Raw genomic sequence first — 12,087 nt, 5'->3', positions numbered from 1 at the left:
GAAATGAGCTGAATCCATTAGAGGGACACTTTTAGAGACACAGGAGCATGGATATATAATCCAAATAAATGAAAGAGATGCTCAGGAGGAAAGAGGCATGAGGAAGATGATATTGTGGCAAGGCCGGCTCCTCCTGCTCTCTGAGAATGCTGAGAACTCATGGGAGAACACTGTCATCTAGGACAGAGAATGCTAATGCTGCACAAAGCCCTGGCTGTTGTTTAAGATCATTGTTTTTTTTTGTTTGTTTGTTTGGTTTTTTTTTTTTTTGGTGGTACTGGGGTTCCTGGAAGCCCTTCTTCCTCCGGGCTACACTCCCAGACCTATTTTATATTTTTGAAACAGGGTCTCTTACTCCAGCACGGCTGGCTTCGAACCTGCGCGATCCTACTGTCTCCGCCTCCCAAGCGCGGGGATTACAAGCGTGCGCCACCACGCCCAGCATAAGATCATTGTTTTTTAACCTATACTTGTAAGAGTCCAAAGCTAAGCACTCACACCCACACATGGCATTTTTTCTTTCATTTCATGGAATTCTGGCACTTTGTGTGTGTGTGTGTGGTGGTACTGGGGTTCCTGGAAGCCCTTCTACCTCCGGGCTACACTCCCAGACCTATTTTTATATTTTTATTTGGAAACAGGGTCTCTTAAGCCAGCGCGGCTGGCTTTCCTGTGCGATCCTCTGCCTCCCAAGCGCAGGGATTATAAGCATGCGCTACCACGCCCGGCTTTTTTTTTTTTTTTTTTTTGCAGGTCTGGAGATGGAACCCAGGAGCATTCGACCTCCGAGCTACAGCCCCTGCCCTATTTTTTATTCTTTATTTTGAAACCAGGTCTCACTGAGTTGCAGAAGGCCTCACTAAACAGCTGAGGCTGTCCGCGAACCACAATCCTCCGGTCTTAGCCTCCAGCATGCTAGGATTACAGGTGTGCGCCACCACACCCGGAAAAATTTTGGCTTCTTTAGAAAACATCATGGATCTTGTTCAAGGAACCCAAATTAAGAATGTTGACCTAATATAAGTCTTTCATTTTAAAGATTAGGAAATACTATAATATCAGGGTCTCTAAAGCCAGCGCGGCTGGCTTTGAACCTGTGCGATCCTCCTGTCTCTGCCTCCCAAGCGCAGGGATTACAAGCATGCACCACCACACCCAGCTTTTTTATTTTCGCAGGTCTGGGGATGGAACCCAGGGGCATTCGACCTCCGAGCTTTTGCTGATAGCAAAAGGATATGACAAAATGAAAATGAGTATCTCTTAAAGTATAACTGCTTCCTCTGATAGTTATTCCTTAATGTGATTTCTTCCACTCTTTTTATTGAACTACTTTATACAGCATGACTTTTTTAATGTTACAGGTGGATACACCCCTATTTTCTTGTAAATGAGCTTCAGATCAATGAGAGTCGACCACTGACTGATCTGCTGCTTATTGTATTCACACCTTTTGGAGAGTCGCACATTCTCCAGATCTTTTTTGCTCCCTAAGATAATTTCTAATGTTGATTTACCATCCACCTTCTTCAAAACAGAGAACGGATGACTGAGGAATCCAAAGCAGAAGCAGAATTGCATGCTGAACGCATAGAAGCTCTGAGAAAGCAGTTTCAGACTGAGAGAGAAAGTGCAAAGAAAGCATCACAGCGGGAAATTACTGAGGTATGAAGTGGAGTGATGGAAAGATTTTCTCTAGGTGGATGCCTCTTAAGAGGATAACCAGCTGAAGGATCTCAGAGAATGATTGTGATTGTTCTTTGGCCCTTCTAATTCCCCCTGTGACTAGCACACCAGTTGCACTTTAGCTATCTCTGTGCTATTTGTAAGCAGCACTTTCTAGATAGCAGGGTTTTTTTTTGTTTGTTTGTTTGTTTGTTTTTATCGTGGTAGTAGGGATTAAACCAGGACCTGGCATATAGTAGGCAAGTGCTCTACCACTGAGCTACATGCCCATCTTGTAAAGCAGCACTCTCTAATTCACAGTTCTCTAGTGAAAGAATGCTTTTCTATCAGAGAGGGAAAAGTGAGTGGGAGAGAGGAATAAGGAGACTGCTGTCTAACCAACAGAAATCTAGTCACCTGACTCCTCAGATCACTTCACTAGCTCCATTATGCATCTGCTTTCTCCAGAGAGAAGATATAGTCCCTGTGATGTGTGCTAAATAGCCCTTGTTTAATTGTGATCTCTATCCTAGACACGAGACAGGGAAAACATCCATCTTTCTTGAATAGCCAGAGGCAGTGTATATTTTTGAAGGAGTGCACAGTAATGGAAAGTTTATTGTAGGCTGGTTGGATGTTAGAAGATAAGAGGAAGAGAAAGGTTTGTTGAGAAATCAACTAGGGGTAGAGGAAAGGGTGCACTTGTGAGAGGACGGGGATAGTGAGTGTGGCTGGTGTAAACCAAGACATGTTCTAAGTAAAAGCACATATATTTCAAAAACTACAGAAAGAGAGTGAAAATTAAGTCTATAATGATATTATATTGAATACATTTGAAAGTATATGATGGATATTTTCGATTAATAAAATGTATTGCTAAAATTTAAAAAATAAAGTTTAAGTGGCATTGATTTAAGGAACCATTAGAAGGAGGGGCAGTCTATAAAAGTGTCTACATAATCTCCATGCTTTTTCCATGAGAGTAATTTAATAAAATTCTGAAGAAGAAAAATGTATGTTATGAACATGCATGCAGTGGTGGTCAGCAGCTGCCAAGTATTTAAATGACCATATAACTTATTTTCACTTCTCAGGACATGGGGTTGCAAGAGACAGGAAGAAAAGCCCTTAAAGCATGGTGATACTTACTGGGTGGCAGGTGCTACATTCTTTTTCTACATTTTCTTTTTAATTTAGCTCTTATGTGTATCTTAGGAGAGAGGCTTTTAGACATACTTTTCTGTTGATGAACCTGAGGCTTGAGGAAGTTAATTACCCAAAATGACTCAGCTGAAAAGTGGCAAAGCTGAGACTAGAACTTTGGTGTCTGACTGACTCCAAAGCCATGCTCTTAAAATAAAAATGATGAATATACACTTATGCCTTTTATCTATTCTAAAAAATGTTTTTTTTCTTTAGGATCAAAAACTATGAAAAGTACTTGATCTATTGCTACATAAATCTGCTTAGCGAAATATCATTATTAATAGCTTATTCTCCTTTTTAAAAGAGAGATTCAAATAGAACAAAATATGGAAACAACACTGAACAACCTTCTCTTACAGAATGGTAGGTTAAAAATGTTTCAATTATTTTCCTTTGTGTTCTAAGCTGAAGAAAGCCCTCGACGAAGCCAACTTTCGATCGGTGGAGGTGTCCCGGACCAACAGAGAGCTGCGGCAGAAACTTACAGAGCTGGAGAAAACAGTGAACAGTAACAAGGAGAAAATAAAGAATCAAAAGGCCCAAATAAAGCTCCACTTGTCGGCTAAGATGAACAATGCTCAGAATGTGGAGAGGATGAAGGTTGTCTGAGAAACCCTAAGTCTCCCCTCACTTCCTTAGTGTGCTGTGAGGATCCAGGCAGTCCTGGAAGATAGTTTACAGAGCCATGTTCTCTGGATATTACAGCCACAATTGGGAAGCAGGCAGATTGCCTTTGGGGACTCTCCACTTCAGTGGAGATGCTGCGGTGTAAATGTTTGGTTTCTTAGCCGCCAGTGTCACCTTCCAGCTCCCCAATTATGCTTCCATGTTAACTGTACTGGACTTTGATCTTTTGGGGCCAGTGGGCCATTTAAGAACTAGAGCCCTGCAGGAACTAAGAACTTTGGGTCTCATGTGGAATTCTGTCTACAATTCTAAAGTCAAAAAGAATAACCTAGTTTTCCCACTGATGTTATTTCTATATTTATTTTCCACATTTATTTTCAGCAAATAGAAGCAGAATTGAGGCAAATGGAGCTAATTAAGGATCAATATCAGAAAAAAAACTATGAACAGGTAGATGATTTCTTCAGACTCTATGTTTACCATTCACGCAAAATTCTCAGCTTAGATAGATACATCAATCACTCTCTTCTGTTCCCTGCCAGTCGTTGAGTATCCAGAGATTTGTATCTGAAATGACAAACCTGCAGCAAGAAATGCAGCTTCTGGCCAAGAGTCAGTATGAAACCTCAGCACGGAATAAGCAACAAGAGATGCGGCTGGCAGCAGAGCGGAAAGTGAGGCAGGAGCTGGAAACCCGCTGCCAGGTCAGAGCTTCCTTCAGATTCTTCTCAGTGATTATCAGCAGATGGCATTTGCCTAAACTCAGCATTATGGCACCTAGATTTCCTAGATTCTATAGAAGAAAACATTTACAAGTTGTTCATTTTAGCTAAGCTCTTAAAATGGTAATATCTAGGAAAAGGCACATAGCTTGGAAGATGACAAATGTTTTTCATTTTCACTTTAATAAAAATGATGTTCACTTTTAAAGAATGGCCCACTAGAGCTTACATATGCAAAATATCAATTACTAAGTAAGGTTTCTGAACTGGATTTCATAGTCTTCCCAATGATGCTTTGTGTAATACAGGTACAATTATTGCTGTTACAGGAACCTTATCTTTTCCTAACCAAATAGAGTGTGTATGACACAATCCTAACTCAGCAAAGAGTGCACATGATATTCTCTCAAGAGAACACTGAAAAAAGAAGAGAGAGAACATCAAACTTTTGCCTTCCAGCAGGGATTGCGTGCTATGAAAGTTAGGAAAGAGACATTCATCATTGTCAGCAGGATCTGTAAATTAGAATCAAAATCAGTAATGATATACATATTTGTAGGCTAGATTAAATTGAAGATTTTTTATCTTTTTATTTTGGTACCCCTGAAGTTTGAAAGTGTTATCCCTTACTTTTTATACTTCAGTTTCTGTATTATAAGTTTGTAATGTCTTGATTTTATATGACAGTTTAATTGGTAGTTTATAAAAATCTTCCTATCACGTTTTTAGGAATTGGGGGAAACTGTCAGACACTTAAGGAAATGTAAAGAGGCAACAGAGAATAAACTGAAAGAAGCCAGTGTGGAATCAGAACAGGTAAGCCAGACTCATGGACGTAAAGACTTAGACAGCAGCCCCGAAGCACACAGTGAAGTGTGCAGTCCTTCACTAACATAATTGTCAGGGGTATAACAGGCAAGAACTGGTGACTTACAACGTACTCTCTATTATAAAGAATAAGTTATTTTTAATTTTATTTATATTTTATTTAATATACTTTTATTGGTACATTATAGTCTCACATCATAATGGTAATCAAGTTGACAGTAACATACATGTATACAGCACTTGGTGTGCACCCCTCCTTCTTCATCCCCTGCTTCCCCATACAGAGCACTGAGATTGACATTGGTATTTTCATGTATATGCACAAAGCCAATGGTGCTAATTCTTTCATTGGTCCTCACTCTTCCCCTCCTCTCCCCCTAGACCACCTTTCTCGTTCCACTGAGATTTCTCCTCCATTATCTGAGATCCCTCTGGTATCCCAATTACTCCCTTGCTTCTGCATATTAGAGAAAACATATGACCCTTCACTTTCTGTGACTGGCTAATCTCACTTAAGGTCAGTATTGGTGATCTCCCTTTTTGTTGAGTTGTGGGAGTTTATTTGTTTCCTCACTGTTCTTCATTCTCACATTTTCAGAATTCTCAGGTTTGTGTTTCTGTTGTTTTGACATCTTCATCTTTTTTGTGTGAGTCCTATGTCTATTTGTTATCCCTTTATAATAATATCTATATATTTGCCTCTACAAATCTGTCTTATATAATTAAATTTTTAGTTTGTTCCCCACCCTTTTTAACAAGATCTAGTTCTTACTGCACACAGATAGGAGTCTGATTGGCTGCAGGTTACCATGCTCTTCAAGCCCAAGCTCCATAGGGCCAGAGAATATAATGTTGTGTTCAGAGCCTATAGCCTGCTGGTTGGAATTTAATGCCTGACAGACAGACACCTGTGGCACTGCAGAATGCTAACCTCTGGCCTCTGTGGCCAGTGGGCCTACACTTAGCAAAGCCAGCGATTGCCATTTTCCAAGCTTGTAGCCCAGCTCACTAAACTTTGATGGCCTGCTGCTAATCTGCTGGTTATAATCATGTGGAATCATGCATGCCAGGCATAAACTCTGCTGGCAGAGAGAGTGTTGAGTTCCCAGCCTGTAGCTGTGATCTCATGAACACCTGCTGGTCCCTGGCCTCCCTGCTTTCAGGTCCCAAATCTGGTAGGGAGAAATTGTACCATTCTGAGCCTGGAGCTTGAGTGGTTCAGTTATTTAGCCTTTGGGGATACCACTGCTGCTTTGGGTGGCTGTGATCACATGAGACTTTGTTTGCCTCCAGCTTTGGTGTTTGTAGTGCCCAAACAATGCCAGACAGGAGTTTCTAACTTTCCAAGCCTACAACTCAGTAGGCTGAGTTATTGCACCCCACAGACAAAATGGCTGACTGTCCCGAGATGATCTTTGGAGACTCTTCAAGGGTGCATTAAACTGCTAACTCTAGGTCCTTCCTGCCTGACTGTCCCTAAGAGCTGTATGCTAATTCAGTGTCCCTAGGGGCTGTATGCTAATTCACATTCTGCTGTGCCCAACAGTAGCCCCACCCCAACCTCTGCAGGGGTGATTTGCAAACTCACCAACTCCACAAATCTGTTCGTTGCCATTGCCTTGCAAGTCCCTGTGTCTGCACAGGGTGGTCTCCTGCTGGAACAGCAAGGTCTTGACCAGCACCACTTGAATCCCTGCAGACAGAGGAGTTCATCTACAGTGGAACCATCTGGGTAGTAGAATCTTGTTGAGCATGGAGAGAAAAGTGGGACTGCTCTTGATGATGGCCTATAGTCACTGGCTTCATAAGAATCTGCCACTGCTTTGCCGGAGTTGGTCTCTGGGAGCCACAGGTCCTGGCAGCTGCCAGCCCTGTGCAGACTTGCCAAGATGGTGCCACCACCACTTAAGTTATGGTTTGGGGGTGAGGGTTACCATCTAGGGGAACTGTCCCCAGGGACCTTTGTTAGACCCCTGGGAATAATCCCCCCCAAAAAAAAACCACAAAGATAAAAAAGCACGGGTTCTTGTCCTGAGATAAAGATAAATATGCAATAGCCTGGACTCTTGCTGAAGATTTTAAAAAGTTTATTAAAAAGATAGAAATACAGAAGACAGTTACAGCCTCATATTACCCAAGGGCAACATGAGGGGGTGCTTCAAACAAAATCACTGAAGTACAAAACATGGAAAAGACTTTTTTTTTTTTTTGGTGGTACTGGGGTTCCTGGAAGCCCTTCTACCTCTGGGCTATACTCCCAGACCTATTTTTACATTTTTATTTGGAAACAGGGTCTCCTAAGCCAGCGCGCGCGGCTGGCTTCGAACCTGTGCGATCCTCCTGTCTCTGCCTCCCAAGCATGGGGATTACAAGCGTGCGCCACCACGCCCGGCCTGGAACAGACTTTTTATACATGACATCCTCCATCTTGTTTCATGTAATTATGACGTAGTAAAGGTCCCTGTAAGGTTCCTCCCCTTACTTTCCCCAACAAGTGGTCTCCTTTCATGGAGGTCGATCCCCTCCTTCCATCCTAGCTAGATTATCCAATTATGTAAACCTGTCTTTAGAATGAGGATGAGGAAGTCCTAGTTCCCCTCTCCTGTTGATTTGCTAATAACCTTTAGTAGGTTAATTTGCATTGGAATAGTTGCCTGCTTCTTGGCAGAAACCAAGTCCTTTCACAGATCTGCCCCTCACCCAATTTTTGAAATATATTTATTAATAATCAGAGCTTTCTCAAATCTTCGTAGGCCGTTCCCAATGCTGGTACAACCACTCTCCTATCATCAGGAGGGATGCAGAAGCTCCTTTCAGTTCTTGCTCTCTCTCTGCTTCCTTAGATTGCTCTGCATTTTGACTATTGCTCTGTTGGTTTGAGGCTGCTTTTCTTCATTTGCCAGGAAGCAGTATTCCTACTGGTTGAGTTCTGAGTCTCCAAGCACCTAAAAGATGCTGTATTCCTCTATTCTACCTTCTTTAATCCTAGAATAATTTATTTTTAGATTAAGAGTTTTATTAAGATTATATGTCCTCATGATAGCTAATAGAATACTAAAATATTAGTTAAACCTGAAGTCTAAGTTTATATCACTAAATATAAGGAAAACCAGCATGTGTATGGATTTTAATGTATTATATGCATTATTGTTTGACACAAACTAAAGAAATTAAAAACTTATTATTCAGTCAATAATTGGAACCACACATGATGGTGCATACTTGGGAGGCTTGAGGCAGGAATACAAGATCGAGGCCATCCTAGGCAACTTAGTGAGTCCCTATCTCAAAAAAAAAAAAAAAAAAGGAGCTGGGTGTGGTGGCAGATACCTTTAAATCCAAGTACTTGGGATATTGAGATAGGAAGATCACAGGTCCAAATCCAGCTTTAGCAACTTAGCAAAACCCTCAGCAAATTAGTGATACCCTCTTTCTTTTTTGTTTTTTGTTTTTGTTTTTTGCGGGTCTGGGGGTGGAACCCAGGGGCATTCGACCTCCGAGCTACACCCCCTGCGCTATTTTTTATTCTTTATTTTGAAACTGGGTCTCACTGAGTTACAGAGGGCCTCACTAAGTAGCTGAGGCTGTCCGTGAATCTCAATCCTCAGGTCTCAGCCTCCCAAATGCTGGGATTATAAGCATGCGCCACTACCCCCTGCTAGTGATACCCTCTTTCAAACTAAAAAATAAAATAGGGCTAAGGTTGTAGCTTAGAGATCAAATGCCCCTAGATTCAATTCCCAGTAAAACACACACACACACACACACACACACACACACACACACACACACAGTTGCTTAATAAAATAATAAAATAAAATTTAAAAAGGCTGGGGATGTAGCTCAGTGATAGAGAGTCCCTGGGTTTAATTCCCAGTACCACAAAAAAAGAAAAAATAACTAGAAGCATAAAGTATACCCTAATTTGTGAATTTGTTTTCTCTACCTTCAAGTTAAATTAGATTATTTGAGGGTATTTAAAAATCATACATGTTCAAAGGTAGACAGGATCTTTGAGATTAGGATATGCCATAATCACCTCTCATTTTCTAGATTTAAAAACAGAAACAGAGACTCTAAGCTTAGTATCACTATGCCATTGCCATCAATTTGTCATTTTATCATTTGCAGAATGGTATATTAGAGTATGGGTTGACAGACTGGAGCTTGAATGCTGACTGGGACACTTAATTGCTTTTTTTAACCACATCTACAAAACTTACTATGTTAATACTGCTAGCATTTTATTCTGATAGTTCTGATTGTTAGTTCCCTCTCATATACCAAGCAGTAGGTGATGTGACGTACAAAGCCACTTACAGCATCTTCCTCTCCTTTCCTGGTAGAGTGCTGGGGAAAGGTTTGATTGGCTTTGGTTTGTAAGTTATAGGGGAGTTAGGAATAACAGATAATATCAGGTGTATAAACAGATCTGGAAAATATTTTAGCTTTGTATCTCAAAAAGTTAAATGACACTGTAGAGGGGAGTTCAGCTTTTTTATCTCGCTACAATGTGCCCCCATGATGTCCTTGCTAATGTGGGACAAGTACATAGCAGTGCGTACATAGTGAGGACTTACTGTACGTCAGTTACCTTGCCAGGTGAAGGATATCTAGGAAACAAATGCATGCAAAGCAGCAAGCTGTATGCATTCCTTAACCCCTTATGAAAGTGCTCTCATCTACTAGGTTGATAAGTATATTGTACAAATAGGTTACACGGACCTCACAGTCAGCATGTAGGTAAAAGTCTCTGTACCTAATACACAAAAATCTTGTACCTGTGTCTGTGTTCAGATAACAGCTAACCTGCAAGAGGCTCACCGCTGGTTTCAGTGCAAGTTTGATGGCCTACAACTTGAGCTGACCAAAAACCGATTGCAGAGGCTTCCCCGGGAAGACAGATGGAGGGATGAGGTAAGGTTGGGATGTGGTTGTCTTAAACAATTTCAAATTTGTCCTTTTCTAATTAGAAATTAGATTTCTAATTACAGCTACTCTTTTACTAATCTTTATATTTTTATTTAGTTTTGTGGACCTGGGGATTGAACCCAGAGGCATTCTACCTTTGAGCTACACCCTCAGTCCAATTTTATTTCTTATTTAGAAACAGGGTCTCGCTAGGTTGATGAGAATCTCATTACAGAGGCTACTGCTAAGACTGTCCTCAAGCCTGAGATCCTCCTATCTCAGCCTCCCAAGTACTGGGATTATAAGCATGTACCACCATGCCTGGCCTCTTTTAGTAATCTTTAAATTTTTTTATCTAGAGCTAGAAAACTGATGAACTAATTTTTTTGTCTTGAAAGTTCATTCTCCCAAACTATCTAGATTAGAACTACCTATCTAAATGAATACAGGACATTCATAGAAGCCAAACAGGTTCTAAGCCTCATAGTTCTGAACAGACAGATGTTCTTTCTTTCCAACAGGATCAAGACATAAGGCATGATGTCATGTCCGGCCAGTCTGTTCTGCATCGATGGGAGACTAAACAGAATCTTGGGTTGATGCCCAAGAAGTGTCATTCTGAGTTAGAGAGGAAGTGACATCCTTGGTGAAAGACTTATTCACGTGCAGCTGCGCCTCCACAACTGCAAGCCAGAGATGAAGGCTGGCTTGCTTGGACAGTGATAAGACATGAAGTCGTTGATGTTGGCTGATGATTTTGGACTTGCATAATCTTTTATTAACTCGTTTTTATCACTATTAGAACCACCCCATCCTTGTCCCTTTCCCTATTTTCTACCCAATAAATTTAAATTAGTTTGTTGTATGATAGAGATGCTGTTTTATGATCTGTGGCTATTTTTCTTATGTTAAATAAAAAAGAATTTACTAAGGTACTAAATGATACAGCTACTAAAGATATGATACTTTGTGTCAATGAAATGTATTAGTCTTACATCCTGGAAATAGATTCACCTAGAAAATGGTTAAAAAAAAAAAAAAAAAAAAAACTTTCTACTGCCTTGTAATACTTATACATTTCTGTGCTGAGTAATAACCGGGATATCTTTAATAAGATTAGTATCTCTGTTCTTTATTTTTATTTTATTTTATTTTATTGCAGGTCTAGGGTTGAAACCCAGGGGCATTTGACCTCTGAGTTACACCCCCTGCCCTGTTTTTTATTCTTTATTTTGAAACCAGGTCTCACTGAGTTGCGGAGGGCCTCACTAAGTAGCTGAGGCTGTCCGCGAACCGCGATCCTCCAGTCTCAGCCTCCCTAATGCTGGGATTACAAGCGTGCGCCACCACGCCCGGCTGTATCTCTGTTCTTAAATAACACATCTCAAAGTTTGTATTTATAGCTTCCTTAATAATTAAAATGAAATTCATTCAATATTTTAGTCTACTTAAGGAGACTATGCCTAATCAATGTAGCTCTTCCTTAAAATAATAAGCAACAAACTCAGCTTTATTTTGTATTTCAGGTATTGAATAGTGAGTTAGGTAATCAAGACATCATATATAAATGGCATAATCATGGCTTAGTTAATACTTGAGTATTGGTAGCTGCAGATATCAGGACCTAAAGCAAATAAGCAAATATGATGTAAGAAACACTCAAATATAAGATTAGTGGAGACTGAAGAGCCCACCATTCCATATCTGATATAAAGAGGAAAAACTTAACCTACTGCTTACTGTACATTAAGGAGCCAACTGTGTTGTTGAGAACTAGCCCTCCTCCAGAGGGGCAGACTGTTGATCTCATATAGGGCCTTGGGGAGTATGGAACTCAAGAATTAGAAGATTTCAGGAATTTAAGTGAATTCACATTTGTAGAAGTATAGTTGCTTGATGGTCCTGTTGTTCATTGACTAGCATTTAGAAGCATATTTATTGGAGTGAGTCCATTTCTAGTTGCCTGACTTTCAGAAATGAGGAACTGTCATTGTTTGGTGAGCTTGTGGAAGCAGGTGCAGTAAAGCGAGTTGTCACTGACCTAGTAGACAAGTTTAAAACTGGTTCTGATAGTAGCTTGTTACCATGGTTTCAGAACAATCAACCTGTTCCTGGGAAGAAAGAAATTCTA

General features: G+C 40.5%; 1 protein-coding gene across 3 annotated transcripts in view; it reads left to right on the top strand.

Annotated features, from left to right (window-relative positions):
- Nucleotides 1–10,594, top strand: part of CCDC150 (coiled-coil domain containing 150) — a gene marked incomplete at both ends in the record, with an annotated part of 72,818 nt that extends 62,224 nt beyond the window's left edge. For 2 of the 3 annotated variants that reach the window (XM_080720000.1, XM_080720001.1), the window contains 7 exons: nucleotides 1,536–1,662; nucleotides 3,274–3,468; nucleotides 3,877–3,945; nucleotides 4,038–4,199; nucleotides 4,947–5,033; nucleotides 9,843–9,962; nucleotides 10,478–10,594. In XM_080720000.1, coding sequence (XP_080576126.1) covers nucleotides 1,536–1,662; nucleotides 3,274–3,468; nucleotides 3,877–3,945; nucleotides 4,038–4,199; nucleotides 4,947–5,033; nucleotides 9,843–9,962; nucleotides 10,478–10,594 — 877 coding nt within the window. The remainder of the gene's footprint in view (nucleotides 1–1,535; nucleotides 1,663–3,273; nucleotides 3,469–3,876; nucleotides 3,946–4,037; nucleotides 4,200–4,946; nucleotides 5,034–9,842; nucleotides 9,963–10,477) is intronic. The other variant, XM_080720002.1, reaches the window with a different exon arrangement.
- Between the last annotated feature and the right edge of the window lie 1,493 nt (nucleotides 10,595–12,087).

Source organism: Muscardinus avellanarius (genome assembly GCF_963383645.1).
Source record: "Muscardinus avellanarius genome assembly, chromosome: 2".
Lineage (NCBI taxonomy): Eukaryota > Metazoa > Chordata > Mammalia > Rodentia > Gliridae > Muscardinus > Muscardinus avellanarius.
The sequence above is the reverse complement of the archived record's forward strand: the minus strand, read 5'-3'. Positions and strand labels throughout refer to the sequence as shown.